Below are 19,891 nucleotides of genomic sequence, written 5' to 3' on the forward strand. Positions count from 1 at the left end.
TTTTGAATATAGGATTTATACTTCATGTTTTCTATCTAATGGAAGGGTCCAGGATGAAGTTAATGGCAGCGGTGGCAGTGGTGAAGCAGCATCTCATCAGCCCACAACTCCAAAAATGTACTTCACGTCTCTGCTCTGGTGATTGTAATTTCTTTCAGTTCTTCCCTCCCTCCCATTTCATGATTTACAGCTATTTCTGGGATGTTACTTGTATCCTCCTGTGAAGACCGATGCAAAATTTCTGTTCAATTCCTCTGCCATCTCTTTATTTCCCATTATTAGTACCCCAGATTTACTTTCAATATAGGACCAACATTCAACTTTTTTTCCCCCCTTTAGAAAACATCTTTTTATATATTTCCAGCCAGCCTTTACACATCAAAATTTTCCCCTCAATATTTTTAAAAAACTCTTTTGCTGTCTTTACATAGTATCCAAATCTTCTAATAATCGCTGAATGATAACGTCTTTTCATTACGTTTGACTTTGTAAAATCTCTTTGTTTAGTCATGTGTGCTTCACGAAACCCAAGTACAAGGTACTCCTCTTTGAACTTCTCTTTCTCAGTTCAAATCTGGAGAATGTGCAAATCCCTCATTCTCAATTTCTCCCCTAGTCCGAGGTATGGTGATCCTTAGGTTAAACCATGACCAGGCAGCTGTCTCTCTCTCTCCCCAACCCAACCCCCACTTTTGGCTGTAGTGACAGCGCAGTCCTATGGTCCTTTGGGTCTATGGAGACTTTACTTACTGTCACCTTGTTGCCTCAATGGCATTCTATTACTGAATCCTCCATTATCAATATCTTCGCAATAACCATTAATTACGAAGTTAAATAGACCACCTATATAAACACTATACCTATTTTTAAAAAAAAGAGCAGTGGTTGGAAATTCTATAAGTTATTTAATCCTGGCTGCTCCAAATCTGTCCGCCATCTACAAAGACACAAATTGAAAGTGAAATGGAATATTGTGTACTTGGATAAGTACAGCTCCAGCCACATTGAAGAAGCTCAACACTATCCAAGACAAAGAGCACTGTTTGATCACACCCCATGCACTACCTTGTGTTTTTACTTCCACTTGCCTGCACACAAGTGTATATCATCTACAAGATACATTGCAACAGTAGAGCAAGGTTTCTTCAACAGCACCTCTCAAGCCCGGAACCTCTACCATCTTTGAAAGGTAAGGGCATTAGATATATGGAATCCTGAAAGCCATGTACTATCCAGACTCAGAGCAATATAATTCTTCCCTCAGTCATTGGACCAAGATCTTGAAATTTCGTAACAGATCCACACCATGTTCAAACAGACAGCTCATCACCACCTCCTTCTCCAGGGCCGTTCGTTTTGAATTATGAATACTGATGCTGCTAGCAATGTCTACTTCATGTTAACAAAATACCCCACACAAAATAAAAAAATGTTGAGTAAGTCCACCTTAACCTGGGCAAATCAATAAAGAAAGAACAACAGCAACAGAGGCCGAAAAGAGAGCGTGCAAGCAGAATTGGGTGCAGCTGGAGTCGGGTAGGGGTTGAGAACAGAAGAAATGGGGAAGGTTATAGAACAAGGACAGCAAGATAGAGGAAGGATGCGAGAGACAGTGCAAGTCATGCAGGATGGAGACACTGAGGGGAAAAACAAAGAGGCATTGGATCAAGTTGCACTCAAGGCAAGGGGGCCAGGCTCGCAGGTAACGGCGAGTTCAAAAATAGCACGCGACACGAATCAAGACTACGCTGCTTGAAATCTTCACTTTGGCCCAAGACAACAACTGCACTGTCAGCAAGTGCACCACGTGGTAGGCTGTGTGGAACACTAAAAAATTCTCAGTGAACAGATTTCATCTGTTCACAGCTCCACCAGAAACCCAGTTTTGAAATCTGACAGAGCGCTCCCATTGCTCTGAAGACAAGAGTGAGAAAGTTAATCATAAGAGACAGAACAGTTACAGGCTGCATGAATACAAAATAGGCCTGGTCTTTAGATTTCTTCAACCAAACTGCTTCTACATTACTAGGTCATTAACAACCCATCAAGTTTAGCTTGCAGTTGGTGTAATCCACCACCAATCACCAAGGTTATAGAGTCATACAGCATAAAAACAGATCCTTTGGTACAAATCATCCATGCCAACCAGTTTCCTATACTGAACTAGTCCCATTAGGCTGTTGGGTTAGAGGTTTAAAATATTGTTCAATGGCAGACAAATTGCAAAAGGCATCCTTGAATTGCAAGGTGCCACAATCATTTCACTATTTGTGTTCATAAAAAGAGCCTAGCTTATTCTCAGACTAGCTATGCTGGTTTTCTTCTTTTTTTAAAACCCTAATTAGATCTTTGTACCTTCTATATCCAACTTGATTTGTGAGGATGACAACCATAACATCTAAAATTAAATTTCAAAATTTCACTACTGCTGCAGCTTCAGGTCCCAGCTATTAGACCTTTGATTGACAAAAGGAGATCTGGTGCTATAATTGAACGGTTCCCAATAGTAAAGTCAAAACATCAGCTAAAGTGTTTGTTCCTGTGGGAACAGGCATTGTCATGTTCCAAATGTGATGACAATCTTGTCTGCTCTCTCAGGTGATCTGAGGCATATTTCGAAGAGGAGTTCAACCTAGTGTCTTAATCAATCTTTATCATTCAACCAAAATCTCATGGAATTATCTGCTGTAATTGTGCCTAGATTTTGAAAGACTTCCAGAGAACAGCGCAGCACAGGAACAGGCCCTTTGGCCCACCATGTCAGTACCGACCAGGATGCCATTCTGAACTAATCCCATCTGCCTGCATGTGGTACGTGTCCCTCTGTTCCCTGCTTGTTCACATGTACGTCTAAATGCCTCTTCAACATTACTATTATATCTGCTTCCATCACCTTCAGGAAACTACCACACTCTGCATCAAAAAAAAACTTGCCTTGCACATTTTTAAAAACTTATGCACTCGAGTACTGGCATTTCCACTTTGGGAAGAAGACTCCTACATTTCACTCTAATCTTGTTCCTCAATTTTATAAGCTTCTATCAGGCCACCTCTCAGCTTTTCACATTTGAGTGAAAACAATCCAAGTTTGGCCAACCTCTTCTTACAGCTATTACACTCCAATCAAGGCAGCATTCTGGTAAACCTCTTGCATCCTCTCCAAAGCTTCCACAAAGTTTTATTCAGCTGCTACACGACCTGCCAATTTTTATACTAATTGAAGAGAAGCATGCCATACGTCTTCTTTACTGCCTGATTCAGTTGTGTTGCCACTTTCAGGAAGCTGTGGAGTTGCAACCCAAGATCACTCTGTACTTCAATGCTCCTCAGGTTCCTGCCATTTTCTTTATACTTTTGTCTCACATTTCAGCTCCCCAAATGCATCACCTCTCACTGTCTGGGTTAAGATCCACCTGCCATTTCTTTGCCCAACCTTTCCAACTGATCTATATCTCACTATATCCTTTGACAACCTTCCTCACCATCCACAACTCCACTAATTTCTGCAAACTTAAGTGATCTGACCATCTACATTTTAACTCAAGTAATTTACAAACAGACACAGAGGTGCCAATACTGGTCCTTGTGGAACGCCACTGGTCACAGACCTCCAGTCAGAAAAACACCTCTCCACAACTTTCTTGTCTGCTATGACCAAGCCAAATGCTGCTTTGATAGCTGTAGTTACATTTTCAATCTGTATTGCTACTGCATCTGATTGTCAGTATACATCAGGAACCAAGACAGCGTGGCATCAAGAGGTGGGTGGCTATCAAAACAAGACTCGGGGAAAATCAGGAAACTCTCCACTGGGTGGAGTCACACCGCATTAAAGGAAGATCGCTGTGGCTGCTGAGGCCAGATATTCTAGTTCCAGGACATCTCCGCAGGAGCTCCCCGAGGACCAACAATGTCCAGCCACTTCTTCAATTACCTCCCCTCTGTTAAATCCAGAAGGAAGGAGTGTTTGCCAATGACAAGAGGCTTCAGCTGCCAAGATGCAAATAACATTCATATAAATACAAGCGTGCCAGCAAATATCCTCTTTCCCTACTGGAGATTTGAACCATTGCCTCTTGACATTCAATGCACTACCACCATTGAATCCTCCACCATCGACATCCCAGGAACTACCATCGACTAGAAACTGAACCAAGCCACCTGGACGACGACTACAATAGCAAGCACTGCATCTCTTGACTCCCTATCCATCATCTAACAAGGCACCTAAAGCTACTACTTTGTTAAACTGGATAGAAACTTTAAAAAGTAAAATTAACTGCTGGACTTTGAGAAAGAGTGGGAGGATGAGAGTAATCGAGTTTCAAAGAGCCAGCAGATACAATGGGCTGTATATTATCCCTGTTAAAATAAGTAATCCACACACTACCTCCAAATGCCCTATCACCCTGTGTGATTCCAGCGTAGTCACATCTCCCCAGGACTCATCTTTAGTTTCTATGATTGTAGAACACTAGTGCTGTTTTGAACCGTCATTACTTTCACCACTTCCCTTTTGTTCTTTCTCTGGTTCTAGATGTATTCAAAAACTAATATCTTCAAATTCTGTTGAAAAGTCACTGATCCAAAACACTGATTCAGTGTTTTTCTCCCTGGTGCTGATCAACCTGCTTGGAAATTTATGCTTTTGTTACTGGGTGGGCATACTGCCAGTCAACAGGCTGGGATATTGCGATACACCTCCTGCGAGTTCTTTCAAACGTCTCAGTGTGGGCTCTTTCCCAGCACTTGTCTCAGATCTCAGGTGAGCACTTCTCACTTGCCTCATCATTATTGGAGGATAGTTGGATGGGGATGAGCAGGGCGGGGAAAGGAATGTAGTTTGCTCCCATTTCTCATGTGCTATGTTGGCAAAGTTAGGAACAAAAGCAAGTGCAATAGTGATGCAGCATGTTGTCAAATAGGTTAGCAATACTTGCAGCCAAGGTGCAAGAATGAGAATGGCTGACTGAATGAGCTCTGCTGCTGCCTGTGAACTCTTGGACAACAAAATTCATAGCTGAAGACGACTATGGAGATGTGTTGGGGAGGCTTTAGGAAGAAGAGGAAAATGACACACAGGATACCCACTGAACTAACTGATAGCACAAAGGGAGATACAATGGGTCAATTAATACAACTACACAAGACAAAAATTAAGCCTAACAACACTCATAAATGTAAAAAAGCAAGACAGTTATCTTCAAGAGTTTACTAAATTGTATGCAGCCGGGGATAGTTACTAAAAAATAAACACAATGTTAATCAAGTTCAAAAATAGGCTTCAGAAGTTCATTCCACAAGACACAGAGGCCAAAACTTGCAGCTTCTGTATAACAGCTGACCAAGAAAATAATGATGCCACTTGCAGTGTTGATATTTGCAAATGTTAAGTTGTAACACATCCTATCCTGGTTTCTTATTTTTCTGTTCTAACTATGGGCACAGATTTTTATAAGAATGGGCGTTAAAAATATGTCACACCATAATTGTATCCTCCCACCAGAGGCAGGAGGTTGTTATTACATGGCAAGTTTCAGCAAAAATTTTGCATATAAGAATTTGTTAAATTAAAGGGGTATCAGAATTGGACAGAATTATTAATTACTAGATTGTTAATAAATACTACTACTGTTCCCTAAGAGATCAATAGAGCTATTATCAAAGGATACCTAAAAGACGACTGTTATTTCTCATCAAACTCAAACAACAAACAGGCTCTGATACTTGGAGGGTTTATTGCCAGTGCTCCCTAAGCTCAACTTGGAACCCAAATTTTAAAAAGAAATACAGATAATTCAAACGCAATGGCCTGGGAGATAGCCGATGGCAGAAACGCATTTGTTACACGGATACATTCATAAGAATTTCAAGTTATTTCCTTCTCCCTCATTCCTCTTCCGTGGAACACAGGATTTCTTAAATTTTGAACATTCATTTGGGGTTCTGCAACTAGGAGTCCAAACTGAAGGAAGGGGAAGAGGGAGTCACACATAGACACACAAAGTGCGAGAGCACGCGCGGGTGAGAGTGCAAGAGAGAGAGTTGTCCATCTCACCCCACAGCAAGCACATCTCCCGTGGACTGAACTTGAAGATGCGTCGATGCTCCAGGCGACATCTGCAGTTCCGTCCAACCTTCCCTCGCAGGAGACGGAGGGTGAGGAGAGGCATGAGCCCTTGGGGGAGGGGAAGAAAGAAAGGAAAGGTTACATTATTTTCTAAAATTTATATCAGACAAATCGAAATCTACAGTGGAACTGCCATTATACACTGCATCAAATTTTCCTCCCAGCTAAAGCCTTGAGAAAGACAATCTCCTCGACACAATCCACAAGGGCTTTACATCATAGCCTCCTTACCTCTGTACCAGAGCCACACTGTGAAAGAATGGGGTGGCAACACTCCAGGATGTACTGGAATCTCAAGAACTTTCAGGAGATTAATCTTCTGGATGCTGCTACTGGCAAACCCAGATGCATGAACATTAAAAATAATAATTTGACTTTAGAATACAAGATCCTAAGAAGTAAAAGGAGTAGGCTATTTGACCCACTGAGACTGGTCTACAATTCAGTAGCTCAGGAGAGATATGGTTGTGGCCCTAATGCCACTTTCCTGCCTGCGCTGCCATAACCCTCCTCTGCTATTTAACAGTGTCATATATATCAAGTGACCCAGCATCCACTGCTCTGTATACAATAAAAAAAATCTCAAACACTCACAAGACTGAGTTGAACTTGCTCATCTCTGCCTTAACGGGAAACCCCTTTATCTTTAAACTGTGCCCCCTAGTTCTGGATTCTTCCATGAGAGGAAGCATCCTTCCCAGCATCTACCCTATCAAGTCACCTCGGATAAGATTCTCTCTCATCCTTCAAAACTTCCAAGGGCACCAGCCCAGTGTGCTCAACTTTCCTCATGTGACAACTCTTTCATTTCAGGGATTATTATCATCATACAAATGCAGATTAAGTTCAATGCAGAGGATTGTAAAGTAATACAGTTTGATAGGAAGAAGAGACATGTAAAATAAAATAAAAGAGTACACTGAAGTGTTCGATCAGCCATCACTGGGCCATCATGATGGAAAAGGATCAATGGTCTATTACGGTTACTGGACTACTGCGTCCAATTCTGGGTGCTACGTTTTAGGGGGAAAAAAAGTGAAGCCATTGGAATGACTGCAGAAAAGATTCAGGAGGATGGTTTCAGGGATCTTTAATTTGGATTGTTTTCCTTAGATGAGTCTAGGTGATTCAACGGAGGTATTCAAGATCATGAGTGGTCTGAACAAGGTAGATATTGGGAAACTTCACACTGGTAGAAGGGTTGAAAATCAGAGCACAGATTTAGGAGAGACACAAGGAGAAACTTTTCTTGCAGTAACTGATTTGAATTTGGAACGTGCCGCCTGACACTGGAGGCAGGTTCAATCAAAGCATTCTTACTTAGAGGAAGCAGAGACTGCTCCTTGGGGAATTAATCAGTGGAGAGTTAGCATAGATAAGGCAGGATGAATTGCCTCTTTCTGCATTGTAACAATGTAGGATTACAAGAACAGTGCAATTTATTTTTGTGAGTAAGGAGGACACACTGTACATAATACTCTACTCCAGGTGTAGTCTCAGATAGAGTCATACAGTTATACATCATGGAAAGTGACCTTCTGGTCTAACCTGTCCACACTGACCAGATATACTAAACTGATCTAGTCCCATTTGCCAGCATTTGGCCCATATCCCTCTGAACCCTTACTATTCGTTTCCACAGTTCTAGTGAGACTTCTCTATTTTTATACTCCATCACCCTGGCAATAAAGACCATCATTAACAGAAATAACAAACAGATCCACAGCATATGATTTAGGCAGACTGAACACTGTCACATGTTGGAAAAGGGAACGGAATATGAACAGAGCGACGTGTTTCTACTTTTGTACAGAGCATTGGTGAAACCACAACCAGAGTTGCATACAGCATTGGTCTCCTAGATGTGACGGAGGAGCAGTACTACAAAAGTTTGTGATTTTAAATAAACCTGTTGGACAATAATCTGGGTGTCTTGTGACTTCTGACAAGGTCTTCAACTGGAAGATAATCTACAGCAATACAACCTGAAGGATGTGGAGGGATCCCTTGGAGGTCCCAGCACACCAACTCAGCACAAACTGCCTGGGAAGTCTAAATTTCTGATGGGGGACTTATCCTGCACCAGTTCCCCCTGCAAAAGTCTCTAATTTTCAGTGAGAGTCAGAGGATTTGGAGGATTCGATTCACTGACCTGGACAGTAACACAGGAATGCTAAATGCATTAAAAATAGTACTAACTCTTGGCTAACAATAAAACTGACCAGCACCACCCAACCATGACTCAACATTGACTCCCTGACTTCCCAAATGTTCCGAGTGACCTCCCCGCCACAAAACTAATACCCACTATAATACCCTCCCGGCCTACTTGACTCCATGCTCAATCCACCTTACTGTCTCACCAACTTTAAGCAGAGATGCTTAAACTGTTGACTAATTAGGGTGTCAAAGAATTTGGGTTGGCCAAGTAAGTGGCTTAATACCCCAATCAGATCACACATCATCTTACTGAATGGCACAGTCAGTCTGAGGGGCAAATAATCTACTCCTGCTCTAAACACATATTCAAAGCTCTTCCCCCATCAGAAGTTTGAAACATTCAACATTTCTATTCCTCCATACTATGTTCCATCTGTGAAATTCTTGCCCCCTTATCTAGATCACTTCACAGAAATTGAATCTAAACTTGCCTTCCCATCAATTTCTGTAACATCATTACTGATCTGATCAGTATCTTTACTCAAGTCATTAATACACAGAGCACAAAATAAACTCCCCTCACTTTTCTTCTTGAGGTTTGCTTGCCGGTTACTTTTTTGCTTCACAGGAGCTCCTTCATCATTCGCAGGTACATTTTTCAAAATGTGCCTATGTGATACACACATCGCTGACTAGGTAACTTTTATTGTCCATCCCCAATTGCCCCCAAGTAACAGCGAGGTGCCCTCTGGAATTGCTGCAACTCATGGGGTGTAAGTATATCCATACAGCTGTCAGAGGGAATTCTGCAATTCTGATCTGCAACACTGAAGGAACAGTGGTATATTAGGTGCTTCAGTTATTTTTTTTTTTAAATCGAATCCCTACAATATGGAAACAGGCCCTTTGACCCAACAAGTCCACACTGACCCTCTGAGCATCCCACCTAGACCCATCCCCCTTTTACCCACTTAATCTACATATCCCTGAACACTACAGACAATTTAGCATCACCAATCCATCTAGCCTGCACATCTTCAGACTGTGGGAGGAAACCAGAGGACTCGGAGGAAACCCATGCAGACACAGGGCGAATGTGCAAACTCCAAACAGACAGTCGCCCAAGGGTGAAACTGAATCTGGGTCCGTCGTGCCGTGAGGCAGCAGTGCTAACCACTGAGCCACCATGACACCCATGGAGTAGTTTATTAAGTGATGCAGTCACGTAGTAGGAATACCTTTCAGCAATCTCCCAACAATCATCCATCCGTTAAACTTCAAACCACTAGGAAACAATTTTCTTGAGGCCATATTATTTAAGCTGGTACGAGATAACAGCATAACTGAACATGAGTTCTTTGATTTAAAAAATGACTGTAAACACACTGTTCACTGGTATGGTCATTGTTAAAGGTTTCCAAGGTACAATCACATTTTAACCAGGCAGTTGCTATCCTTGTTGCAGCATCTCAGATCAAGAACCAAATGCCTAAATTTAACAATTCACACATTTTTCCCTGATATAGTAGCTCTTGAACTTATGTAGCCTTAAGCTAAAGATTCCATTTGCAAGACATTTATTACCTCAGTTATTTCAGATTTCCTAGTTAGTCAAATAATACATTGGTGACAAGTTTAAAACAGTTCTCTCTCCTTTGCTACCTTTCTCCCAGCAAAAAGTGATTCCCAAAAAACACAGGATCCTCCAACAATTCTCCCATTTACAAAACAGAAATTACTGGAAAAGCTCAGCAGGTCTGGCAGCACCTGTGAAGAGAAGTCAAGAGTTAATGTTTCAGGTCAAGTTAGCTTTGACCCGAAACGTTAACTCTGATTTCTCTCCACAGTTTTTGTTTCCGATTTGAAACATTTGCAGTTCTTTTGGTTTTAATTTCCTCACTTAACTTTCTTCGCTGCTTGCTGTTCCTCTTCCCCTATGGCTGACACTGAAGCAGCCACAAGGGTGGGACCCAGACTGTGACTGCAACAGCAGATCCTCTGAAAGTCTCTACTTTATTTATAGGAATGACTTTTCTTTGATTGGTCACCTTGCGATTACATTTTCCAGGGCGCTTTGTTGACTGTTTTGGGGGTGGGGGGTGGAATTTGCCCATATATCTTGAGACCTATTAATACAGATTGTAAGCAGTTGAGGCATGTGATACTCCACTTGTTGTAGTCTGCCAAACCAAAGATTGCCCAATTGCACCCAGCTGTCTGCTCCCTCTTAGTCAATCAGTCCTCTATCAGGGCCAATGTATCACCAACACCACAGGAGCGCTCACCTCATGTCATAAACCTTCATGTGGTAATTCAACAAATGCTTTGAAAATCCAAATACGCATTCACTGGCTCCCCTTTATCCAGGTTACCTGACAGATCCTCAATTAACTCTTATAAACCAGTCAGATACAACTTCCCGTTCACAGACCTATGATGATGAGTGTTACTCGTACACTCTTTCAAAAGTAGTCACCCAAAAACCAGCACTGAATGAAGACAACACATTTTTTTGATTGATCTTTTCTCATTTTAAATAGGTTCTGCTGATGAAGTAAAGTGGGGCAGCCTTAAGCTGTTAGTAAAACTCCAATGCATGAGAAGTGAATTAGTACTATTAAAACATATGGCCATTAACCTAAAGGACTTTACAATCGTATTAGCTGATTTTCTGGTGACCCTCATTCAGTGAGTTAAAAATATTTATGATTCGAAAAAAGGCTTTCAGACCTTTTCCTTCGCACCCACCATGTTCCAAAATCTGGCAAGGCTATGGTCCTGAGGCTATCAGATTTGAGAGGATGTACCTGAGAGATTTCTTAAATGCGTCATCCCTTTAATAATGCATCCTAGCAGAATGACAGATACTAGATAACTAGCTGATCATTGCTTGCTTTCTGCTGCCCTCTTTTCTAGGATAGAGCTGTTAAATTTGGGGCTTTCCAAGAGCTCACGTAAGGAAATCTGGAAGACCGTAAGAATTCACCATCTATGCAGTCACTTCCTCTATAGAGTGTGAGCTGCACCATCAGGTTCAGAGGACTTGTCAGCCTTAGGTGCCATTACTGTGTTTTGACACCTGCCTTTTCAAAGGTGTTCTGCTACAGAGCAGTGATAAACATGTATTTTAACAAAGTGAAATGCAGCAAGTTAATGCATGCAGAGTAAGAGTTAATAAACATCAATTAAATTAATGGCCAAACCATCTGCATTCACTGACAGTTATGGGGCAGTTATTGGTTGGATTGGGCCCTCTTCTGGTGCAGTGGCCAGCAGGCCTGGGTTCCATCTGCTGTAATATAGAGTGTGATAACATCAGAGTCGGTGGATTAGAAAACAGTCATGTTTAGCTAAGGCACCAAATGCAACTGGAGGTGTTTTTTCTCCCCCCCAAAAAAAGTGTGCGACGGGACAGAGGCGTTGAGGTCTACATAGAGAAAAGACCTTTTGGCCTATCAAGTCCGCATTAGTCTTTAATGAGTACCAAACTATTCTAATCCTATTTTCCAGTAGTTGGCCCACAGGCTTGCATGGCTTGGCATTGTAAGTGCACATCTAGATACTGCTTAAATGTTATAAAGGTTTCTGACTCTAACATCCTCACAAGTCAGTTCCAGATTTCCACCATCTCTGGATGTACGTTTTCTCCCCCCTCAATTCACTCAATAATGCTGCTCCTTACCTAAATCCTTGCCCCGATCTGTGATCGCTCCACCAGATGTTCATTCTTGTCCATGCCCTGCCTACCCTTACCTATGTTGGTTCTTTATCATGGCTATTCTCTGTGTTACATTGTGTAATTTATCAAGATAATCTTTAATCTCCCTTAATAAGGCTGACAGATTCCATGTCTCATCTGAAACATCTCTCTCAAACAGCATGACATTCACTCAGTCCAGGGGTGAAGACAACTCAAGTCTCTGGAGTGCAGCTTGAATACATTCTCCTCAGATATTGTAGTGCTGAAAGACAGCCACAGCTGACTGCTTCAGGTGAGCACTGCAAGCTGCCATCGTTCCAATACTTTCCTCAGGCATAGTCATTCCTCCACCTTCTCACTGTTAATCCAGATATAGAGGGCAGTGACACATCCGCAGACAGTCAGCAAAAAAATTACGAGCTTGATTTAGAAGAGGTGGTCTCTCAACCCTCACAAGATCACCTGTTGGGGTCTGACCAAGAAAAGAAGAGGACCAAAGACTTACATTTACAAAGGACCTTTCTTGACTAACACCACCAACTGAAAAATCATTTGTGGTCAGTGAAGTATTTCTGAAGCATAATCACTGCTGTGGGTGTGAGAAACAAAGCAATCAATGTGCGCAATACAAAACAACAAACAGCCCAATGATGAGATACTCTGGTAGAGTCTTCTGGGCCCACCATGAGCTTTTAGAAAGTGGATTGGATGAGAGGCAAAAAGTAAAGTTAAAGTTTTGGTATTAAGTACTCTGATCAACCTTTCAAATGAGTCAGCTTTGAGAACCCCTTTTGCTTTTATCAGGTTACCGTGAATACTTCAACATCCTAGCATGTTCCAAATGCATTCACCAGCACAACCTCATGCAATTAGAAATGGCAAATATGCATGTTTGCAAACTCAACTACCAAGCGTGATCTGGTTGTGTAGTATTCTTCTTCCAAGCTCCACGAGTACAAAAATATGAGGTGCCTTCATAAACAATTTGTTTCTTTCTGTAAACGTTTACAGCGCAAGGTGTGAAGCCTCAGTGGGTCAATCAGCTTACAAGGAGCTTCAGTCATGTGTGGTCTTGCTTGTTGCTCTTAAATGCTTTGTGTAAAAAGTGACACCTCAAAAAAGGTGGCAGGCAAGAATTCCTCAATTCAGAAGTTGAGAAAAGGGTTGGCAACGTAGAAAGGAGCTATAGAAACAGAACGAGGACACTAGGATAATCTTGGGCAATACAGGGAAGAAAACTGGGATACAGAAGAGAGTCAGTGATTGGGCAACAAAGAAAGGCAGGCACAGAGTGGGATAAGCACACACATTTCGGAGGAAACATGACCAGGTGAAGTGAATAAAAACTGAAAGAACTGTGAATTAGGAACCAAAACAGAAGTTGCTGGAAAAGCTCAGCAGGTCTGGCACCACCTGTGAGGAAAAAATCAGAGTTAATCAGTTCTGAGGAAGGGTCACTGGAATATTGAAAGATGGTGAAAGGACTGATAAGTCACGGCGATGACTGAGGAGGACAAAAAGAGACTCTAGAGGGAAGGAGATGATCTAGTTATGGTAGAAAAGTGTAGTGAAAGGAAAAACATGAACAAATCAATTGATCACAACCACCAGCTTTCTCCTCATGTCGTACAATTGGGAGCCAAGTACCCTCCTCATGGAAGATCTATTTGCATGAGTTCCTACAGAGCTCAAAACACACCCAATTGAGGGAATTAAAAACAGAAAAATACTTCTTAAATTTCATTTCTTGATTGTGGCATCTGAATTTCACTGGCTAGGCCAGCATTTATTGCCTATCTGACTGCCCTTGAACCAAGTGGCTCAGGCATTTCAGAAGGTAGTTTAAAGTCACTCATTTTGATGTCAGTCTGGAGTCACATGTAGACTGACTTCCTTCTCTACAAGTGAGCCAGATTGGTCCTTATGACAAATCACGGATGGTTACGAGTATTTGATCCAAGATTTTTATTGAATTCAAATTTTATTACTATTGCGGGATTCATTGCCACACTCCTAGAACATGCGTCTAGAGCTGTAGTTACTAGTTCAGAGAGAGAGTACATGAATAAGAAGGGTTTAAGAGGGATATGGGCCAAATATTGGTAAATGGGACTAGATTAATTTAGGATATCTGGTTGGCATGGAGAAATTGGATCAAAGGATCTGTTTCTGTGCTGTACATCTCTATGACTCTACAATTACCACTACAACATTGCCTACCCTGCTGTTGTGCAAACTTTCAGGAGAGGGCTTAGTGCTGAATGTAAAATAAAAATTTATAATCTCTATCAACACAGCCTGTAGGTTGGTATGGAGTCGGCGGGGGGGGGGGCATGCGCACATACAGGAATATTCCCAGGCCCTTTTTGATATGAAAGTTAGGGACATGAAACCATTATGTAGGCTGTAGATTCCACAGCTATCCAAGTGCGTCATGGAGACTAACGGAGACCACCAAGAAACAGATTGCTTTCTATGCATGTGGTAATTGGCTCAATGTAAATGAGCAAGACTACTACTCACAATTGCGTCATTAAAAGTGGTAAAGCAGTCACGAGTCATGGAGGATGCAGCTTATCACAGAGAGGGGACCGTAAGGCAGGCTTTCACTCAAGACCCGAGCAGCTTGATAAGGGTCCAAAGGTTAGCTCGACCATGTCAAGATCTCAAACGCAAACCAAACATTTCCCGTTTGATATTCCTTCACATATTAGATGCTTTACCAAATGTTTCACACCAGATGTTTCATCAAATTAACCAGCAGCACTGAGGGAGAGGAAGGAAGGAAGAGAAATCCTAGAATTCCCACCTGAGAGGCACTGTGGGTCTACCCACAGCACATGGGCTACAGCACTTCAAGGCAACAGCTTGCCACCACCTTCTCAATGGAAACTCAGGGATGGTAATAAATGCTGGCTCAGCTAGTAACAGCCACAATGTTTTTTTTAAAAAAATACCCCAAGCTACTGAACCAGAGACATGAGGCCTCAAGGGCTTCAATTGTGGATGAATAAGCAGCCCCTGCAGATGGGATGAAGGGGCTCCAGGCTACCAAGGCAGAAGATGCACTGACCACCCTGCAGATACGTGAAAAGGCAGCACCAGGAATGTGTTGGTGACGTTATTACCTATATCCACAACATCCTGCAGCCAGATGGCTTGGGGAGGCAGTACTATGCCAGTGGGCCTGAAGATCAGTGACACTGATCTTTCTTGTCACTAGTTCCTTTCAGGCCTCAACTCTGGAGATGTGTGGCATCTCCAAATGCATGGCTGGGTTCACTGATTATTTGACAGGCAAGTAACACAGTTTGTCCAATTTTTCGTAAACTCCAAGAGTCAAGGTACCAGGGTTGGATACACAGCCAGGTGTTGGCTTCCCTCAGATACAAGGGGCCATTAATTGCACACAATGGCACTCAGAGCTCCCTGGGATCACCCAGCCAGATTCCTGAACAGAAACAGATTTCATTCCTTCAACATCCAACTCATTTGTGGTCATATGCACCAATTCCAACAGATACGTGCCTGCTCTCTACAAGTCGAACACAAAGTTCACATTGTGCACAACCCACTGGTATAGCGGATGTTTGACCCCCATCTCCAGGGCAAGCTAATGGGTGTCAAAACATGGTTAATGATCTCAGTGCAAGACCCTTGGAGTAATGTTAAACAGCAGTAAAATACAGCACGTGCATCCATTAGAGGCATCAGTGAATAGATAACTGGTCTTCTGAAGATGTGCTTTCACTGGCTGTTCCATTCAGGAGGAATACTCCTGTACTCAAGAGATAGGGTCTCCAGAATAATGACAGCTTGCTGTGCCCTGCAAGACTTTGTTCAGTGATAGGGTGAGAACTCAGAAAAGGGGTATGCAGACCAGCCACCTGCCTCCTCAGATGAGGAAGAAGGCAAGTTTGAAAGTGATGCTAAGAACGCTAGAACGCTGGGGAGATTAGGGAAACAGGCCCAGTAGAACCTGACAGCAGCTAGATTTGAGGTGAATAATTTTGTATTAACATATGTGAGCAATCAGGACAATAAGCTAATTATGGTGCAGAGATTCTCCTGCCCTTAAGGGAACAATTGCTTTGTATCTTTAAAACGTTAAACTATTTTGTTTACCATTAACTGTAAGTTAATTTGTCCCTTGGCACCAATAACTTCCTGTTCAGGCTCTTAGCCAGAACATTAGTATGGAGTTATGTGGGATTACACGGAGCATATATTTGTATGACTCAAACCTCAGTTTACAAAAGGGGCTAAACTATGCCGGTAGTCCAGAAGCCTCAACATCTAATTTATGTTGCTGTACTTGCCGCAGTGCTCTTTCCACTGTACCCTGTGATGCTCATATGAATATGAGCTGTGATTAGCGCCCCTCAGGTAGTCCATTAGGAAAGCACATACAATACATTCTCTACCTCCATGAAATCAACAATCATGAATTCACCGAAACGCACAAACAGTAACAAAATTCAACATCCTTGGGCAAAACTTGAGCATCTGCAGTTTTTAATACCTATTTAACGATTCCACACACTCACATTTCATCATTCGGGGGGGGGGGGGGTCTTTGGATCAGAATGCTCACAGATATGAAGGAATGACTGGACAGTCACAAGTCTCAGAAGACCATCATACAAAGTGCTATTTCTGTCAGTGTCAGGTGGTACAAAAAGTTAACAATAAAACATTAAATAAAGTCATTAACTGTGGTCCGATTTGCCTGTTCACTGGACATTAAAGATCCTACAGCACTATTCAAAGAAACACAGACAGAAACAATTTGCATTTCTTCAGCACCCTTTGTGATTTCAGGAAGCCTCAAAGTAGTGAGTTCTTGAAATAAGATTAAATGCTAGCTGATGCCAAAATATTCACTCTCCCAATTATTGCTGCTCATCCTTTTCACATGATACCCTTGACCGTTTTGGTTCTGCAAATTACCACCACCATCCCTAACCTCTCCAATGACCTTCCACGTGTTGTCCTGTCCAACATCCGTGCCCACCTGCCTGAAAACTGATCATGTCCAATCAGGTTTCCATCCCTGCCAAAACAGTGAAATGATCCTAATGCATGTGAGGAATGACAACATTTTCAACAGGGGCTTTTGTGTACTTGCTTCCTATCTTTGTCCAGTAGCCTTTGACACAGTCAACCATATAATTCTTTTTCAACACCTATTTGATGTTGTTCAGCTCAATGGAACAGTCTCAATTTGATGCAATCTATCCAGTTATAGCCAGACAGGCTCTTACAATTACTTCCCTATAACCCTAAAAAAAAAAAAAAAAAAAAAATCGGTATCCCCAAATGAGTCATTCCCAGGCCCAAATTTTTGCCCATGCTTAAATATTTGCAGATAGATCAACTTTACCATGTGCAGTGACAGCACCCAGCTGTAGATCTACACCAAGTCTTGACTCCTCTGATTTTGAAACTAGTGAATTCTATGTTGAGGCCATTAGGCTGTAAGCTCCCAATGCAGAATATGAGGTGTTGTTCCTCCAGTTTGTGTGTGGCCTCATTGTGACATTAGAGGAGGCCAGGATGGACATGTCGCCAAGGGAGTGGGAGTTGAAATGGCTGGCGAATCAGTCACTGTGTCTACGTTTGGTCTGTCTGATGTAGAGGCGACCACATCAGGAGCAATGAATGCAACAGACCAGGTTAGAAGACGTACAGGTGAATCCCTGTTGGATTTGGAATGATTGAGCAGAGGTGAGGGAGAGGTCTGGAGGCAAGTGTAGCACCTCCTGCGGTTACAGGGAAAGGAGCCAGGTGCGGTGGGGCTGGTGGTGAGTGTGGAGCAGTCAAGGGAGGCACAGGGTGAGTGGTCTCAATGAAAGGCAGATAGGGGTGGGAAGGGAAATCTCTTTGGTGGCAGGGTCGGATTGCAGGTGGCAATTGGATTGATGCATTGGATTTTGAGTTTGGTGGCATGGTATATGAGGACCAGGGATGGACTCTATCTTTATTGTTACTGAGGGGAGGGGATTTGAGGGCAGAAGTGCGCTAAGTGCTAGAGATGCAGCTGAGGGCGATATGAATGCTGGGGAGGGGAAGTTATGGTCCTTGAAGTAGGAAGACAACTGGGATGTCCAGGAATGGAACGTTTTATCCTGGGACAGAATATGGTGGTGGCAGAGGAAGTGTGTTTGAAGGACAAGACCTTACTGCTTAAGTGGGAAAGATTGACACAGACTCGTTGGGCTAATTATGTGGCAAATTCAACCACATTCTTTGTATTCTTGCCATAACTATCCCTCAACTAAACCTTATCAAAAACAGATTTATCTGGCCATTTATCACACTGCTGTTAGCGTGACATTACCATTGGCAAATTGTCTAACATATTCACTGAGAAACAACTGTAATTTTAAAATGATTCATTAGTTGCAAAGCACTCTGGCACATCAGGGTCATGCTAGGTTCTGTATAAATACAATTCTAATCGAAGCAGACTATACCAATCTAGGCTTTGTCAAAAGGCAATGGCCAGTTTGCTGAAACATCTGGCGTCTGTGGAACATTACTCCATCAACAAAAAGGTTGGTACCTCAGTAGAGGATGAGATAAAATAAGATCCTGGGGGTAGAAATTGTAGAAACAAACTGTCATACTCAGAAACAAGTTTATTGGTCCTCTATTTTGAGTATACAATGTGAGTCAGATCAGTCAGTCTCAAGTGGAAGGCAATGGCCTAGTCGTATTATGCAAGACTGCAAGTCCACAGACCTGCATAATTTCCTGGGGATACTGCCACGGTATACGGTGGATACTGAATTCAACTAAAATCTGGAATCAAGTGTATAATGATCATGACATTGTGAATTATTGAATAAACCCATCTGGTTCACAAATGACCTTTGAAAAGGAAAGAAACTGCCATCCTTACCGGTGACCCCAGATCTGTGACTCAACTGCCCTCTGGGTAATAAATGCCAGCTCAAAGATGCCCACATCCCATGAATAAATTTTGAAGATTCACTCGTTTTACAAAGTTTTCCTTCTGCAACAGTCACGACACTTGATGTGTCCTACCAATACAGCGAAGTAGAGTCAGCAAAGAATCTGATTTGGGCTCATCTTTGGTGATTTTCCATATGTCAGAACACAGACGTAGACTGCACTTCAGACTGTTCTGACGAGGGGACTGGAGCTCCGAATTCCGGATTGATGTTTTGTGGGACCGGTGGTCCAGGATGGTCTCCTCATTGTGTGCAATCTTAAAAATACTCCTGCTGTACATGACTACAACAAAACTAAAGGACGGTGGCAGTCAGATAGTCACAGCCACAAAAGGTGTGTCATCATGTTCTGTTCATCACCCTGTACGTCCTTTCACTGATTCACACAGGAAGCGCACAAGAATACAAAAATAATAAAGAACTCTTCAATATTCATATTGAGAATCGCCCAGAAATATGGTTTTCTCCATTTACTTGCACCATTACCTTGGGAATTTAATCTTACAATTCCCAAAGACTTCAGGACAATCAGGGAGAGTTGGTGATCCTACCTGTGGAGGGCAAGGGGCAAAGCAGGTTTAGAAAGTTAACTGTCGACAGCTCATTGCCAAACCTTGCCCCCTTCACCAAGTCCACTCTACATTCACAGGCCCCCACACCTAGATTAAATTGAGGGGATGATGGAAAAATATTTGGGCCGAAGGCGAGCGAGAGGGGCAGCGTAACGCTCAGAAAACAAAAAAAAAGGAGGCTTCAAAAAAAAAGGGAAGAAAATCATGTTGACTTGATTATCTTGAAACTCTCACCCCAAACCGCATTGTGTATATACACACACACCTTAAAATTTTAAAATAAACATTCAAAATTTTAAAAAGTCACAAACATACTCGTTTAAAGCGAGAAGGGCTCGTCTGCAGAAGTTTC

General features: G+C 42.3%; 1 protein-coding gene across 5 annotated transcripts in view; it reads right to left on the reverse strand.

Annotated features, from left to right (window-relative positions):
• The window catches only part of setd2 (SET domain containing 2, histone lysine methyltransferase), a 118,122-nt gene that overhangs the window by 79,117 nt on the left and 19,114 nt on the right, over nucleotides 1-19,891 (reverse strand). For all 5 annotated transcript variants that reach the window (XM_048528579.2, XM_048528578.2, XM_048528575.2 and 2 more), the window contains exon 2: nucleotides 6,059-6,178. In XM_048528579.2, coding sequence (XP_048384536.2) covers nucleotides 6,059-6,178 — 120 coding nt within the window. The remainder of the gene's footprint in view (nucleotides 1-6,058; nucleotides 6,179-19,891) is intronic.

This window comes from Stegostoma tigrinum, chromosome 5 (genome assembly GCF_030684315.1).
Source record: "Stegostoma tigrinum isolate sSteTig4 chromosome 5, sSteTig4.hap1, whole genome shotgun sequence".
Taxonomy (NCBI): Eukaryota; Metazoa; Chordata; class Chondrichthyes; order Orectolobiformes; family Stegostomatidae; genus Stegostoma; species Stegostoma tigrinum.